This window comes from Pelobates fuscus, chromosome 7 (assembly GCF_036172605.1).
Source record: "Pelobates fuscus isolate aPelFus1 chromosome 7, aPelFus1.pri, whole genome shotgun sequence".
In the NCBI taxonomy this organism is placed as follows: domain Eukaryota; kingdom Metazoa; phylum Chordata; class Amphibia; order Anura; family Pelobatidae; genus Pelobates; species Pelobates fuscus.
The window spans coordinates 6,752,057-6,770,708 of NC_086323.1; the positions used below are offsets into that span (position 1 = coordinate 6,752,057).

The 18,652-nt window shown below is 41.4% G+C and overlaps 1 protein-coding gene across 1 annotated transcript in view; it reads left to right on the forward strand.

Moving 5' to 3' along the window:
• The first annotated feature begins 849 nt into the window (after nt 1-849).
• The window catches only part of TIE1 (tyrosine kinase with immunoglobulin like and EGF like domains 1), a 75,656-nt gene continuing 57,853 nt past the window's right edge, over nt 850-18,652 (forward strand). The window contains exon 1 of the mRNA XM_063427654.1: nt 850-1,360. Coding sequence (XP_063283724.1) covers nt 1,306-1,360 — 55 coding nt within the window. The 5' untranslated portion in view covers nt 850-1,305. The remainder of the gene's footprint in view (nt 1,361-18,652) is intronic.

Here is an 18,652-nt window from a genome sequence, read left to right on the forward strand (position 1 = left end):
CTCTCCCCTATATTTCCCCTCCTAACGACTCAAGAAATGTACAACAAAAGATGCTTATTACCCAATTGGTTACCCCCTCCTTATTACCCCATTGGTTACCCCTTCCTTATTACTCCATTGGTTACCCCTTCCTTATTACCCCATTGGTTACCCCTTCCTTATTACTCCATTGGTTACCCCTTCCTTATTACCCCATTGGTAACCCCTTCCTTATTACTCCATTGGTTACCCCTTCCTTATTACCCCATTGGTTACCCCTTCCTTATTACCCCATTGGTTACCCCTTCCTTATTACTCCATTGGTTACCCCTTCCTTATTACTCCATTGGTTACCCTTTCGTTATTACTCCATTGGTTACCCTTTCGTTATTACTCCATTGGTTACCCTTTCGTTATTACTCCATTGGTTACCCCTTCCTTATTATTGTATTATTGGGTGGTAACGTAACTGGATATTAAATTCACCCCGAGCGTTGTTTTATCTACCGCTGCCCTAGATACTTTTACTTCTTTGACAAGTTTTGGTTGTATAAATTGTTATTTTCCGTTATTTACAGTGGACTCTAGAATCCCGTTGGCCAGTCCCCAACAAATTTGTTTCAGAAATAGCTCTACAACTTTACAGGTCACAAAAGACTACTGAAGAGGGTTATGAGAGTTCTAGAAAACAATGCTTTCTGCGGGCAGGGGGGGCAATGGGAGTCCGCTTTTGTCATCTTCTTTTCCCAGCGTTGTTCAGACTGTGATTTCCTAAACTAGAGCCCATCGCTGACTGTTCAGATCCAAAGGTTTCCTGGAACTCCCAGTCCAGCTACGCCTTTTCCTCTTTCCATATCCAGATTCCTAAAATCTGGGGAACTAAGAGGTGGCAAACGTGAGAACAGCAGAAAGACAAAAACAGAAAAATAAAACAGGAGAGAGCGGACCTTTTAGCAAACATGGAAACAGCCCAAAAAACTGGATACCAGCATGAGCCAGCAAGGATGTAAATAAAGGAAAAATAACCAGAAAACTGACCCTTTCTGGAAACATACTCCATGCCCCATGGCTTTATAGAAAACATCTGACACCGAGACGTTTAATACGGCTCTAAAGAAAACATCTGACACCGAGGCTTTTCATTTCTACTACAGCAGGCTGGAACCTTTTATTGCCTATAAAGAGGAGATAACATTGGATTTCTTTTTATTCTTATTTAATGTAATTCTTCAAAGTTAATCCTGTGGATGATGTGAATTTCTCCGGGAGACAGTACATTTTGGACACGTTGACCAGACTGGAAATTTCTGCCTGTGATTGGATACAATGCATTCACCTTTACCCATATTATTCCTCATCTCGTTACAGTCAGCCAGAATAGGTAAGAGACTGTTTTAATAGCTCCAATGTCTGTGTGATATTGCTAAACAAATTATGATCATTCTATGGCTAATATGAAAGGTGAGAAGTGTACGACGGGCAAGATACAATATTGAAAGGAATTTAATAGTGAGTCATTTCGCCTGTTCGTTCTGAAACATTGCAACCTGTTTTCAATACATCACATCTTATATCGGTGATATTTGGAGTTATTCACAAAAAATTATTGTGAGGAATTAACAAGCCATTGATAAATTTAGGCCAAAAATAGCTGAACTGAAGATAATTCTGAGATTGTTTATTCAGTCCTAGGTTTTGCAATGCAGTTCTGAACTTAGAATATCTCATTATTTAGTGAATAACTCTTTAAGCTATATGTCCATGAGACTGGGCGCTTATCACATTTAATAACTATATTCAATTCTCCATGATACACCACCCCTGAGTTGAACTAATATTGTGTTATTGTACCTCGATCTCTAGTTATCCCCTAGCGTGTATCCTTCATTAATGTGTATCTGTTCGTTACTGAACATTTATCTCTCCTGCACAGTAGGGAATCATTAGATATAATTCAATGCTTTCATCTTATTCACTTTTCTAAACTTCCTTCCAATTATCCATATGAGTCTGTCCTCCATATCAAACCTGACCTCCATATGTAGCATGTACTCCATATCAAGCCTATCTTCCATATTTAGTATGTCCTCCATCTGAAACCTGTCCTCTATATCTAGTCTGTCCTCCATATCTAGTCTGTCTTCCATATTTAGTCTGTCCTCCATATCTAGTCTGTCTTCCATATATAGTCTGTCCTCCATATCTGGTCTGTCCACCATATCAAGTTTGTCCTACATATCTAGTCTGTCCTCCATATATAGTCTGTCCTCCATATCTCTAGCTTGTCCTCCATATCAAGTCTGTCCTCCATAGCTAACTTGTCCTCCATATCTAGTCTGACTTCCATATCTAGCCTGTCCTCCATATCTAGTCTGTCCTCTATATCTAGTCTGACCACCATATCAAGTTTGTCCTCCATATGCAGTCTGTCCTCCTTATCTCTAGCTTGTCCTCCATATTAAGTCTGTCCTCCATATCTAGTTTGTCTTCCTTATCTAGCCTGTCCTCCATATCTAGTCTGTCCTCCATAGCTAGGCTGTCCTCCATATCTAGTCTGTCCTCCATATCTAGTCTGACCTCCAAATCTAGTTTGTCCTCTATATCTAGGCTGTCCTTCATATCTAGGCCGTCCTCCATATCTAGTCTGTCTTCCATATCTAGCCTGTCCTCCATATCTAGTCTGACCTCCATAGCTAGTCTGTTCCCTATATTTAGTCTGCCCTCCCATTTATAGATAACTAGTCTTTAAACTATTCAGATCAAAGCTGACCTCCATCCTGTTCATATCTAGTCTGTTCTCCATATTAGTGTGCCCTTCATTTCTACACATTAAGTTATTAACATTATGATTTATTTCTTATCTGTCCTCCCTATCTAGTTTATTCTCGATATCTAATGTGTCCTTTATATGTAGTCTGACCTCCAAATCTAGTTTGTCTTCTATATCTACTCTGACCTCCAAATCTAGTTTGTCTTCTATATCTACTCTGACCTCCAAATCTAGTTTGTCTTCTATATCTACTCTGATCTCCAAATCTAGTTTGTCCTCTATATCTACTCTGAACTTTAAATCTAGTTTGGACTATATATCTAGTCTGACCTTCAAATCTAGTTTGGCCTTAATATCTAGTCTGTCTTCTATATCTAGTTTGACCTCCAAATCTAGTTTGTCCTCTATTTCTACTCTGACCTCCAAATCTAGTTTGGACTTTATATTTAGTCTGACCTCCAAATCTAGTTTGCCCTCTATATCTAGTCTGCCATCCAAATCTAGTTTGGCCTCTATATTTACTCTGACCTCCAAATCTAGTTTGGCCTCTATATCTACTCTGACCTCCAAATCTAGATGACGTACAAATCTAGTTTGTCCCTAATATATAACCTATCCTCCTTATCTAGTCTGCCCTACATATCTAGCCTGTCCTCCAAATCTAGTTTGTCCTTATAATCTAGCGTGTCCTCCTTATCTAGCCTGTCCTCCATATCTAGACTGTCCTCCTTATCTAGTCTATCCTCCATATCTAGTCTGTCCTCCATATCTAGTCTGACCTCTAAATCTAGTTTGTCTTCTATATCTAGGCTGTCCTTCATATCTAGACCGTCCTCCATATCTAGTCTGTCTTCCATATCTAGCATGTCCTCCATATCTAGTCTGACCTCCATAGCTAGTCTGTTCCCTATATTTAGTCTGCCCTCCCATCTATAGATAACTAGTCTTTAAACTATTCAGATCAAAGCTGACCTCCATCCTGTCCATATCTAGTCTGTTCTCCATATTAGTGTGTACTTCATTTCTACACATTAAGTTATTAAAATTATGATTTATTTCTTATCTGTCCTCCCTATCTAGTTTATTCTCGATATCTAATGTGTCCTTTATATGTAGTCTGACCTCCAAATCTAGTTTGTCTTCTATATCTACTCTGACCTCCAAATCTAGTTTGTCTTCTATATCTACTCTGATCTCTAAATCTAGTTTGTCCTCTATATCTACTCTGAACTTTAAATCTAGTTTGGACTATATATCTAGTCTGACCTTCAAATCTAGTTTGGCCTTAATATCTAGTCTGTCTTCTATATCTAGTTTGACCTCCAAATCTAGTTTGTCCTCTATTTCTACTCTGACCTCCAAATCTAGTTTGGACTTTATATTTAGTCTAACCTCCAAATCTAGTTTGCCCTCTATATCTAGTCTGCCATCCAAATCTAGTTTGGACTCTATATTTACTCTGACCTCCAAATCTAGTTTGGCCTCTATATCTACTCTGACCTCCAAATCTAGCTGACGTACAAATCTAGTTTGGCCCTAATATATAACCTCTCCTCCTTATCTAGTCTGCCCTACATATCTAGCCTGTCCTCCAAATCTAGTTTGTCCTTATAATCTAGCGTGTCCTCCTTATCTAGTCTGTCCTCCATATCTAGACTGTCCTCCTTATCTAGTCTATCCTCCATATCTAGCCTGTCCTCCTTATCTAGCATGTCCTCCATATCTAGCCTGTCCTCCAAATCTAGCCTATCCTCCATATCTAGCCTGTCCTCCAAATCTAGTTTGTCCTTATAATCTAGCCTATCCTCCATATCTAGCCTGTCCTCCTTATCTAGTCTGTCCTCCATATCTAGCCTATCCTCCATATCTAGTCTGTCCTCCTTATCTAGTCTATCCTCCATATCTGGCCTGTCCACCTTATCTAGTCTGCCCAAACATCTAGTTTATTCTCCATGTCTAGTCTGCATGTATTCCACACAGCTTCCTCTCAATACCAGTGTGAATTAATTGGTAGGAATCCATGTTGTAGGAAATGTTGCTTTGATCAAGTTTGAGATTCAGGGGGCTCAGTGAAGGTCCTCTTGTAGAGTAGACACATTGATCCATGAAGAGGATGTGTACTATTGGATGATTGAGTTTGTAGCAATTGTTCAAGATGTTGATAAATCAAATTTCTGGTTATTCTTTTTCGTCCTGTGTCTGGTTCAGGTGGGATTACCGGTTCTATTATTAGAGAATAATTTTTCCTTTGCTAAAGATCAGCTTATTTTGCAATTAATTTGGAGACATGTTGATTGGGAGATTCTTTATTTAGAGTAATTCTTGGGCAATACTATAAAATTCGAGCTGTTCCCATGGGAAACAAAAGAATATTCCTCCTGATTGCTCCACTTTTACAAATTGGCTCCAGAGTTGCACTTTATACAGAACTTACCAAGGTGTATGAGAAGAAATGTGGCAGGTTCTGTGTAATTGGGGAAAATTGGGGCTAAGTTGTATGAGTGGAGCAATAAATCTGGGTCATTCTATTGGTTTCCATGGTGACTGCTCAACAAGTAAACCTTAGCCCCAGATTTGCTCTTCACACAGACCCCTTGGTCCATGCTCTCAGACTGTCTCCTTGTAGAGAACGGTGAGGTATTTCACTATAAGGACAGGGCACGGGGTATGGCATGTTTTGTGTTGGTTGTCTACAGAAAGTGATTCAATGTATGACACAGGTTTGGCCTTGCCCCAGGAACTGACAATCATTATGAGGTCCTGCAACATAATTAATGGTGAAACCATACACGGACAAATCACTTTTAAAAATGTTTTTTAATGTGTTGGCTGGCTAGCAAGCACTTGTGAGCCGCCACATAATTAACATTTGTGCTGTTTTTTAACTAGTTCTTTAAATTATCAATTCGTTTGCAAAAAGCAAGTGAAAGATAATTTGCGCAAGTGCATCCTTTTAGATGCATTTGGTTTATCTTCAGCCACCATGAGTTTGTTGCTAAATCTCCAATTCCTGTACTTTAATTAGGTTCGGATGCAGATATCAGTGATTTTCCAAATAGATCCAAACACATTTTGCATAATCAGTCAGACTGACTGAATCCTGACTGCATTTAGCTGTGGTGTCTAGCCCCAAGACATTAGCAGCAGATCTGGTAATCCTCAGTCGGATTGAGATCTGGGGAATTCGGAGGTCAAGGTAACACCTTGAACTCTTTGTCATGTTCCTCAAACCATTCCTGGACAATTTTGCAGTGTGTCAGCCGGCAGGGTTCATTATCTGGCTGAAAGAGGGCACTGCCATCAGGGAACACCGTTGCCAAAAAAGGGTGTATGCGGTCTGCAACAATCTCTAGGTAGGTGGTACGTGTCAAAGTAACATCCGCATGAGGCCAAGACCCAATGTTTCACAGCATAACACTGCCTTCATCCCATAGTGCATCATGCTGCCATCTCTTCCCCACACACCCATCTACCTGATCTAAAAGAAAGCAAGATTCATCAGACCAGACTACATTCTTCCATTGCTCCATGGTCCAGTTCTAAAGCTCACTTCCCCATTGATGGTGCTTTTGGCGGTGGACTGGCGGCACTCTGGTTGGTCTGCCGTTACACAGCCCCATACGCAATAAACTGTGATGCACTGTGTGTTCTAACACCTTTCTATCGAGACCAGCATTAAGTGTTTAAGCAATTTAAGTTACAGTAGCTCTTCTGTGTGATTGGCCCATTCGTGTTAGCTTCAAACCCCAGGTGCAGCAATGAGTCTTGGGCGCCCATAACTCTGTATAACAATGTTTATATATTTAGCTGGGAACAGTCAATACAGCATAACACATGGCAAATGAGGCTGGGCGCCATAAATCCAAAATATAAGACAGAATATAACACAGTGAGTCAGGCTGTGGACCATAATATACAGAATATAACACAGTGAGTCAGGCTGTGGACCATAATATACAGAATATAACACAGTGAGTCAGGCCGTGGACCATAATATACAGAATATAACACAATGAGTCAGGCCGTGGACCATAATATACAGAATATAACACAGTGAGTCAGGCTGTGGACCATAATATACAGAATATAACACAGTGAGTCAGGCCGTGGACCATAATATACAGAATATAACACAGTGAGTCAGGCCATGGACCATAATATACAGAATATAACACAGTGAGTCAGGCCGTCGACCATAATATACAGAATATAACACAGTGAGTCAGGCCGTGGCCCATAATATACAGAAAATAACACAGTGAGTTAGGCCGTGGACCATAATATACAGAATATAACACAGTGAGTCAGGCCATGGACCATAATATACAGAATATAACACAGTGAGTCAGGCCGTCGACCATAATATACAGAATATAACATAGTAAGTCAGGCCGTGGCCCATAATATACAGAAAATAACACAGTGAGTTAGGCCGTGGACCATAATATACAGAATATAACACAGTGAGTCAGGCCGTGGACCATAATATACAGAATATAACACAGTGAGTCAGGCCGTCGACCATAATATACAGAATATAACACAGTGAGTCAGGCCATGGCCCATAATATACAGAATATAACACAGTGAGTCAGGCCGTGGACCATAATATACAGAATATAACACAGTGAGTCAGGCCGTCGACCATAATATACAGAATATAACATAGTGAGTCAGGCCATGGACCATAATATACAGAATATAACACAGTGAGTCAGGCCGTGGACCATAATATACAGAATATAACACAGTGAGTCAGGCCGTCGACCATAATATACAGAATATAACACAGTGAGTCAGGCTGTCGACCATAATATACAGAATATAACACAGTGAGTCAGGCCGTGGACCATAATATACAGAAAATAACACAGTGAGTCAGGCCGTGGACCATAATATACAGAATATAACACAGTGAGTTAGGCCGTGGACCATAATATACAGAATATAACACAGTGAGTCAGGCCGTGGACCATAATATACAGAATATAACACAGTGAGTCAGGCCGTGGACCATAATATACAGAATATAACACAGTGAGTCAGGCCGTGGACCATAATATACAGAATATAACACAGTGAGTCAGGCCATGGCCCATAAAATACAGAATATAACACAGTGAGTCAGGCCGTGGACCATAATATACAGAATATAACACAGTGAGTCAGGCCGTGGACCATAATATACAGAATATAACACAGTGAGTCAGGCCATGGCCCATAATATACAGAATATAACACAGTGAGTCAGGCCGTGGACCATAATATACAGAATATAACACAGTGAGTCAGGCCGTGGACCATAATATACAGAAAATAACACAGTGACTTAGGCCGTGGACCATAATATACAGAATATAACACAGTGAGTCAGGCCGTGGACCATAATATACAGAATATAACACAGTGAGTCAGGCCGTGGCGCATAATATACAGAATATAACACAGTGAGTCAGGCCGTGGACCATAATATACAGAATATAACACAGTGAGTCAGGCCGTGGACCATAATATACAGAATATAACACAGTGAGTCAGGCCGTGGACCATAATATACAGAAAATAACACAATGAGTCAGGCCGTGGACCATAATATACAGAATATAACACAGTGAGTCAGGCCGTGGACCATAATATACAGAATATAACACAATGAGTCAGGCCGTGGACCATAATATACAGAATATAACATAGTAAGTCAGGCCGTGGCCCATAATATACAGAATATAACATAGTGAGTCAGGCTGAGAGCCATTAAATACAAAATATAACTCGGTAAGTCAGGCCGGGGGCCATATTTACAGAATATAACACGGTGATTCAGGCTGTGGACCATAAATACAGAATATAACAGAAAATATAACACAGTGAGTCAGGTTGGGAGCCATAAATTGAATATAACATGGTAAGTCAGGCCGGGGGCCATATATACAGAATATAACACAGACTATAACAAAGTGAGTTCGGCTGGGGGCCATACATTGAATATAACATTGTGAGTCAGGCCAGGGGGCTGTATACAGAGTATAGCATGGTAAGTCAGGCTGGGGGGGGGGGGGGGGGGGAGAGGAGGGCTGTATATAGAGTAAAACATGGTGAGTTAGGTGGGAAGGGGGCTGTATATATAGTATAGCATGGTGAGTCAGGCCAGGGGGGAGGGCTGTATATAGAGTATAACATGGTGAGTTAGGTGGGAAGGGGGGGGGGGGCTGTATATATAGTATAACATGGCGGGTCAGGCTGGGGGGGGGGGGCTGTATATATAGTATAACATGGCGGGTCAGGCTGGGGGGGGCTGTATATATAGTATAACATGGCGGGTCAGGCTGGGGGGGGGCTGTATATATAGTATAACATGGCGGGTCAGGCTGGGGGGGGGCTGTATATATAGTATAACATGGCGGGTCAGGCTGGTGGGGGGGCTGTATATATAGTATAACATGGCGGGTCAGGCTGGGGGGGGGGCTGTATATATAGTATAACATGGCGGGTCAGGCTGGGGGGGGGGCTGTATATATAGTATAACATGGCGGGTCAGGCTGGGGGGGGGGGCTGTATATATAGTATAACATGGCGGGTCAGGCTGGGGGGGGGGCTGTATATATAGTATAACATGGCGGGTCAGGCTGGGGGGGGGGGCTGTATATATAGTATAACATGGCGGGTCAGGCTGGGGGGGGCTGTATATATAGTATAACATGGCTGGTCAGGCTGGGGGGGGGGGCTGTATATATAGTATAACATGGCGGGTCAGGCGGGGGGGGGGGGCTGTATATATAGTATAACATGGCGGGTCAGGCTGGGGGGGGGGGGGAGAACTGTACGCACGAGGATGCCGTGAGACGCCTGTGGGGTTATACGGATGAAGATGTCAGGAATACAGGGATAGTAGTCACCGAGAGGGTTAATATTATCATTTTAAACTGAAGTCTTATCTGAATTCTCTGAATGATGAGGCTGAACATTCTTATCTCTCCAGCCCTGATCAGATCTTCAATGACTTTCACTTTCTATTGAGAGAAAACAAACAGAAAATCAAAACGCAAACAGTGGATAATGCACGGGACACATTATGGTTGGACATTTCTTGTCCATTAATGATTAATTACCTTAAATGAAGCAGAGATCTCAGAGTATATATAGAAAGCAGTAATGATGGTGCTGTGTATGTTATAGTCCTGCCGGGAATGGAACCTGCTCCCCTAATGTTCCCATAGATTGTACAATTAGGCCATTGACCAGCTGACTTCCACAAGAGTACATTTTAACTACTATTTTTGTATGCTTGTATGTATGTGTATACATATATATGTGTGGAAAAGTTGGTCTATTGCCCCCCTCCTGTTTACCTTCTTGGCAGGGGGGGTGCCCACTCTGGACTGAATCCCTATTGTTCCAGTGAAACGCACTCTGAACTGGATCCGTGGTGGAGCTCCGTTATACGCTCAGACACATTACTGGGAGTATTATTGCTGTGGGGCTCTGTTATACAATCAGACACATTACTGGGAGTATTATTACTGTGGGGCTCTGTTATACAATCAGACACATTACTGGGAGTATTATTGCTGTGGGGCTATGTTATACAATCAGACACATTACTGGGAGTATTATTGCTGTGGGGCTATGTTATACAATCAGACACATTACTGGGAGTATTATTACTGTGGAGCTCTGTTATACAATCAGACACATTACTGGGAGTATTATTGCTGTGGGGCTCTGTTATACAATCAGACACATTACTGGGAGTATTATTGCTGTGGGGCTCCGTTATACACTCAGACACATTACTGGGAGTATTATTGCTGTGGGGCTCTGTTATACACTCAGACACATTACTGGGAGTATTATTGCTGTGGAGCTCTGTTATACATTCAGACACATTACTGGGAGTATTATTGCTGTCGAGCTCTGTTATACACTCAGACACATTACTGGGAGTATTATTGCTGTGGGGCTATGTTATACACTCAGACACATTACTGGGAGTATTATTGCTGTGGGGCTCTGTTATACACTCAGACACATTACTGGGAGTATTATTGCTGTGGAGCTCTGTTATACATTCAGACACATTACTGGGAGTATTATTGCTGTCGAGCTCTGTTATACACTCAGACACATTACTGGGAGTATTATTGCTGTGGGGCTATGTTATACACTCAGACACATTACTGGGAGTATTATTGCTGTGGAGCTCTGTTATACACTCAGACACATTACTGGGAGTATTATTGCTGTGGGGCTCTGTTATACACTCAGACACATTACTGGGAGTATAATTGCTGTGGAGCTCTGTTTTACACTCAGACACATTACTGGGAGTATTATTACTGTGGGGCTCTGTTATACACATTACTGGGAGTATTATTGCTGTGGGGCTCTGTTATACACTCAGACACATTACTGGGAGTATTATTGCTGTGGAGCTCTGTTATACACTCAGACACATTACTGGGAGTATTATTGCTGTGGAGCCCTGTTATACACTCAGACACATTACTGGGAGTATTATTGCTGTGGAGCTCTGTTATACACTCAGACACATTACTGGTAGTATTATTGCTGTGGAGCTCTGTTATACACTCAGACACATTACTGGGACTATTATTGCTGTGGAGCTCTGTTATACACTCAGACACATTACTGGGACTATTATTGCTGTGGAGCTCTGTTATACACTCAGACACATTACTGGGAGTATTATTGCTGTGGAGCTCTGTTATACACTCAGACACATTACTGGGACTATTATTGCTGTGGAGCTCTGTTATACACTCAGACACATTACTGGGAGTATTATTGCTGTGGAGCTCTGTTATACACTCAGATACATTACTGGGAGTATTATTGCTGTCGAGCTCTATTACTGGGAGTATTATTGCTGTGGAGCTCTATTACTGGGAGTATTATTGCTGTGGAGCTCTGTTATACACTCAGATACATTACTGGGAGTATTATTGCTGTGGAGCTCTGTTATACACTCAGATACATTACTGGGAGTATTATTGCTGTGGAGCTCTATTACTGGGAGTATTATTGCTGTGGAGCTCTATTACTGGGAGTATTATTGCTGTGGAGCTCTGTGAAACACTCAGACACATTACTGGTAGTATTATTACTGTGGAGCTCTGTTATACACTCAGACACATTACTGGGAGTATTATTACTGTGGGGCTCTGTTATACACTCAGACACATTACTGGGAGTATTATTGCTGTGGAGCTGTGTTATACACTCAGACACATTACTGGGAGTATTATTGCTGTGGGGCTCTGTTATACACTCAGACACATTACTGGGAGTATTATTGCTGTGGAGCTCTGTTATACACTCAGACACATTACTGGGAGTATTATTACTGTGGGGCTCTGTTATACACTCAGACACATTACTGGGAGTATTATTGCTGTGGAGCTGTGTTATACACTCAGACACATTACTGGGAGTATTATTGCTGTGGGGCTCTGTTATACACTCAGACACATTACTGGGAGTATTATTGCTGTGGAGCTCTGTTATACACTCAGACACATTACTGGGAGTATTATTGCTGTGGAGCTCTGTTATACACTCAGACACATTACTGGAGTATTATTGCTGTGGAGCTCTGTTATACACTCAGACACATTACTGGTAGTTTTATTGCTGTGGAGCTCTGTTATACACTCAGACACATTACTGGGACTATTATTGCTGTGGAGCTCTGTTATACACTCAGACACATTACTGGGACTATTATTGCTGTGGAGCTCTATTACTGGGAGTATTATTGCTGTGGAGCTCTATTACTGGGAGTATTATTGCTGTGGAGCTCTGTGATACACTCAGACACATTACTGGTAGTATTATTACTGTGTAGCTCTGTTATACACTCAGACACACTACTGGGAGTATTATTGCTGTGGAGCTCTGTTATACACTCAGACACATTACTGGGAGTATTATTGCTGTGGAGTTCTGTTATACAGTCAGTCACATTACTGGGAGTATTATTGCTGTGGAGCTCTGTTATACACACAGACACATTACTGGGAGTATTATTGCCGTGGAGCTCTGTTATACACACAGACACATTACTGGGAGTATTATTGCTGTGGAGCTCTATTACAGAGAGTATTATTGCCGTGGAGCTCTGTTATACACACAGTTACATTACTGGGAGTATTATTGGTGTGGTGCTCTGTTATTCACTCAGACACATTACTGGGAGTATTATTGCTGTGAAGCTCTGTTATACACTCAGACACATTACTGGTAGTTTTATTGCTGTGGAGCTCTATTACTGGGAGTATTATTGCTGTGGAGCTCTGTTATACACTCAGACACATTACTAGGAGTATTATTACTGTGGAGCTCTGTTATACACTCAGACACATTACTGGGAGTATTATTGCCGTGGAGCTCTGTTATACACTCAGACACATTACTGGGAGTATTATTACTGTGGAGCTCTGTTGTACACTCAGACACATTACTGGGAGTATTATTACTGTGGAGTTCTGTTATACACTCAGACACATTACTGGGAGAATTATTGCTGTGGAGCTCTGTTATACACTCAGACACATTACTGGGAGTATTATTGCTGTGGGGCTCTGTTATACACTCAGGCACATTACTGGGAGTATTATTACTGTGGAGCTCTGTTATACACTCAGACACATTACTGCAAGTATTATTGCTGTGGAGCTCTGTTATACACTCAGTCACATTACTGGGAGTATTATTGATGTGGGGCTCTGTTATATACTCAGACACATTACTGGGAGTATTATTACTGTGGAGCTCTGTTATACACTCAGACACATTACTGGGAGTATTATTACTGTGGAGCTCTGTTATACACTCATACACATTACTAGGAGTATTATTACTGTGGAGCTCTGTTATACAGTCAGGCACATTACTGGGAGTATTATTGCTGTGGAGCTCTGTTATACACTCACACACATTACTGGGAGTATTATTGCTGTGAAGCTCTGTTATACACTCAGACACATTACTGGGAGTATTGTTGCTGTGGAGCTCTGTTATACACTCAGACACATTACTGGGAGTGTTATTGCTGTGGAGCTCTGTTATACAGTCAGACACATTACTGGGAGTGTTATTGCTGTAGAGCTCTGTTATACACTCAGACACATTACTGGGAGTATTATTGCTGTGGAGCTCTGTTGTACACCCAGACACATTACTGGGAGTATTATTGCTGTGGAGCTCTGTTGTACACCCAGACACATTACTGGGAGTATTATTACTGTGGAGTTCTGTTATACACTCAGACACATTACTGGGAGTATTATTGCTGGGGAGCTCTGCTATACACTCAGACACATTACTGGGAGTGTTATTGTTGTGGAGCTCTGTTATACACTCAGACACATTACTGGGAGTATTATTGCTGTGGAGCTCTGTTATACACTCAGTCACATTGCTGGGAGTATTATTGATGTGGGGCTCTGTTATATACTCAGACACATTACTGGGAGTATTATTACTGTGGAGCTCTGTTATACACTCAGAACTCAGACACATTACTGGGAGTATTATTGCTGTGGAGCTCTGTTATACAGTCAGACACATTACTGGGAGTATTATTACTGTGGAGCTGTGTTATACACTCAGACACATTACTGGGAGTGTTATTGTTGTGGAGCTCTGTTATACACTCAGACACATTACTGGGAGTATTATTGCTGTGGAGCTCTGTTATACACTCAGACACATTACTGGTAGTATTATTGATGTGGAGCTCTGTTATACACTCAGACACATTACTGGGAGTATTATTGCTGTGGAGCTCTGTTATACACTCAGACACATTACTGGGAGTGTTATTGTTGTGGAGCTCTGTTATACACTCAGACACATTACTGGGAGTATTATTGCTGTGGAGCTCTGTTATACACTCAGACACATTACTGGGAGTATTATTACTGTGGAGCTCTATTATACACTCAGACACATTACTGGGAGTATTATTGCTGTGGAGCTCTGTGATACACTCAGTCACATTACTGGGAGTATTATTGCTGTGGAGCTCTGTTATACACTCAGACACATTACTGGGAGTGTTATTGTTTTGGAGCTCTGTTATACACTCAGACACATTACTGGGAGTATTATTGCTGTGGAGCTCTGTTATACACTCAGACACATTACTGGGAGTATTATTACTGTGGAGCTCTATTATACACTCAGACACATTACTGGGAGTATTATTGCTGTGGAGCTCTGTTATACACTCAGACACATTACTGGGAGTATTATTGCTGTGGAGCTCTGTTATACACTCAGACACATTACTGGGAGTATTATTGCGTGGAGCTCTGTTATACACTCAGTCACATTACTGGGAGTATTATTGCTGTGGAGCTCTGTTATACACTCAGACACATTACTGGGAGTATTATTGCTGTGGAGCTCTGTTATACACTCAGATACATTACTGGGAGTATTATTACTGTGGAGCTCTGTTATACACTCAGACACATTACTGGGAGTATTATTGCTGTGGAGCTCTGTGATACACTCAGACACATTACTGGGAGTATTATTGCTGTGGAGCTCTGTTATACACTCAGACACATTACTGGGAGTATTATTGCCGTGGGGCTCTGTTATACACTCAGACACATTACTGGGAGTATTATTGCTGTGGGGCTCTGTTATACACTCAGACACATTACTGGGAGTATTATTGCTGTGGAGCTCTGTTATACACGCAGACACATTACTGGGAGTATTATTACTGTGGAGCTCTGTTATACACTCAGACACATTACTGGGAGTATTATTGCTGTGGAGCTCTGTTATACACGCAGACACATTACTGGGAGTATTATTACTGTGGAGCTCTGTTATACACTCAGACACATTACTGGGAGTATTATTGCTGTGGGGCTCTGTTATACACTCAGACACATTACTGGGAGTATTATTGCTGTGGAGCTCTGTTATACACTCAGACACATTACTGGGACTATTATTGCTGTGGAGCTCTGTTATACACTCAGACACATTACTGGGAGTATTATTGCTGTGGAGCTCTGTTATACACTCAGATACATTACTGGGAGTATTATTGCTGTCGAGCTCTATTACTGGGAGTATTATTGCTGTGGAGCTCTATTACTGGGAGTATTATTGCTGTGGAGCTCTGTTATACACTCAGATACATTACTGGGAGTATTATTGCTGTGGAGCTCTATTACTGGGAGTATTATTGCTGTGGAGCTCTATTACTGGGAGTATTATTGCTGTGGAGCTCTGTGATACACTCAGACACATTACTGGTAGTATTATTACTGTGGAGCTCTGTTATACACTCAGACACATTACTGGGAGTATTATTACTGTGGGGCTCTGTTATACATTCAGACACATTACTGGGAGTATTATTGCTGTGGAGCTGTGTTATACACTCAGACACATTACTGGGAGTATTATTGCTGTGGGGCTCTGTTATACACTCAGACACATTACTGGGAGTATTATTGCTGTGGAGCTCTGTTATACACTCAGACACATTACTGGGAGTATTATTGATGTGGAGCTCTGTTATACACTCAGACACATTACTGGAGTATTATTGCTGTGGAGCTCTGTTATACACTCAGACACATTACTGGTAGTTTTATTGCTGTGGAGCTCTGTTATACACTCAGACACATTACTGGGACTATTATTGCTGTGGAGCTCTGTTATACACTCAGACACATTACTGGGACTATTATTGCTGTGGAGCTCTATTACTGGGAGTATTATTGCTGTGGAGCTCTATTACTGGGAGTATTATTGCTGTGGAGCTCTGTGATACACTCAGACACATTACTGGTAGTATTATTACTGTGTAGCTCTGTTATACACTCAGACACACTACTGGGAGTATTATTGCTGTGGAGCTCTGTTATACACTCAGACACATTACTGGGAGTATTATTGCTGTGGAGCTCTGTTATACAGTCAGTCACATTACTGGGAGTATTATTGCTGTGGAGCTCTGTTATACACACAGACACATTACTGGGAGTATTATTGCCGTGGAGCTCTGTTATACACACAGACACATTACTGGGAGTATTATTGCTGTGGAGCTCTATTACAGAGAGTATTATTGCCGTGGAGCTCTGTTATACACACAGTTACATTACTGGGAGTATTATTGGTGTGGTGCTCTGTTATTCACTCAGACACATTACTGGGAGTATTATTGCTGTGAAGCTCTGTTATACACTCAGACACATTACTGGTAGTTTTATTGCTGTGGAGCTCTATTACTGGGAGTATTATTGCTGTGGAGCTCTGTTATACACTCAGACACATTACTAGGAGTATTATTACTGTGGAGCTCTGTTATACACTCAGACACATTACTGGGAGTATTATTGCCGTGGAGCTCTGTTATACACTCAGACACATTACTGGGAGTATTATTACTGTGGAGCTCTGTTGTACACTCAGACACATTACTGGGAGTATTATTACTGTGGAGTTCTGTTATACACTCAGACACATTACTGGGAGAATTATTGCTGTGGAGCTCTGTTATACACTCAGACACATTACTGGGAGTATTATTGCTGTGGGGCTCTGTTATACACTCAGGCACATTACTGGGAGTATTATTACTGTGGAGCTCTGTTATACACTCAGACACATTACTGCAAGTATTATTGCTGTGGAGCTCTGTTATACACTCAGTCACATTACTGGGAGTATTATTGATGTGGGGCTCTGTTATATACTCAGACACATTACTGGGAGTATTATTACTGTGGAGCTCTGTTATACACTCAGACACATTACTGGGAGTATTATTACTGTGGAGCTCTGTTATACACTCATACACATTACTAGGAGTATTATTACTGTGGAGCTCTGTTATACAGTCAGGCACATTACTGGGAGTATTATTGCTGTGGAGCGCTGTTATACACTCACACACATTACTGGGAGTATTATTGCTGTGAAGCTCTGTTATACACTCAGACACATTACTGGGAGTATTGTTGCTGTGGAGCTCTGTTATACACTCAGACACATTACTGGGAGTGTTATTGCTGTGGAGCTCTGTTATACAGTCAGACACATTACTGGGAGTGTTATTGCTGTAGAGCTCTGTTATACACTCAGACACATTACTGGGAGTATTATTGCTGTGGAGCTCTGTTGTACACCCAGACACATTACTGGGAGTATTATTGCTGTGGAGCTCTGTTGTACACCCAGACACATTACTGGGAGTATTATTACTGTGGAGTTCTGTTATACACTCAGACACATTACTGGGAGTATTATTGCTGGGGAGCTCTGCTATACACTCAGACACATTACTGGGAGTGTTATTGTTGTGGAGCTCTGTTATACACTCAGACACATTACTGGGAGTATTATTGCTGTGGAGCTCTGTTATACACTCAGTCACATTGCTGGGAGTATTATTGATGTGGGGCTCTGTTATATACTCAGACACATTACTGGGAGTATTATTACTGTGGAGCTCTGTTATACACTCAGAACTCAGACACATTACTGGGAGTATTATTGCTGTGGAGCTCTGTTATACAGTCAGACACATTACTGGGAGTATTATTACTGTGGAGCTGTGTTATACACTCAGACACATTACTGGGAGTGTTATTGTTGTGGAGCTCTGTTATACACTCAGACACATTACTGGGAGTATTATTGCTGTGGAGCTCTGTTATACACTCAGACACATTACTGGTAGTATTATTGATGTGGAGCTCTGTTATACACTCAGACACATTACTGGGAGTATTATTGCTGTGGAGCTCTGTTATACACTCAGACACATTACTGGGAGTGTTATTGTTGTGGAGCTCTGTTATACACTCAGACACATTACTGGGAGTATTATTGCTGTGGAGCTCT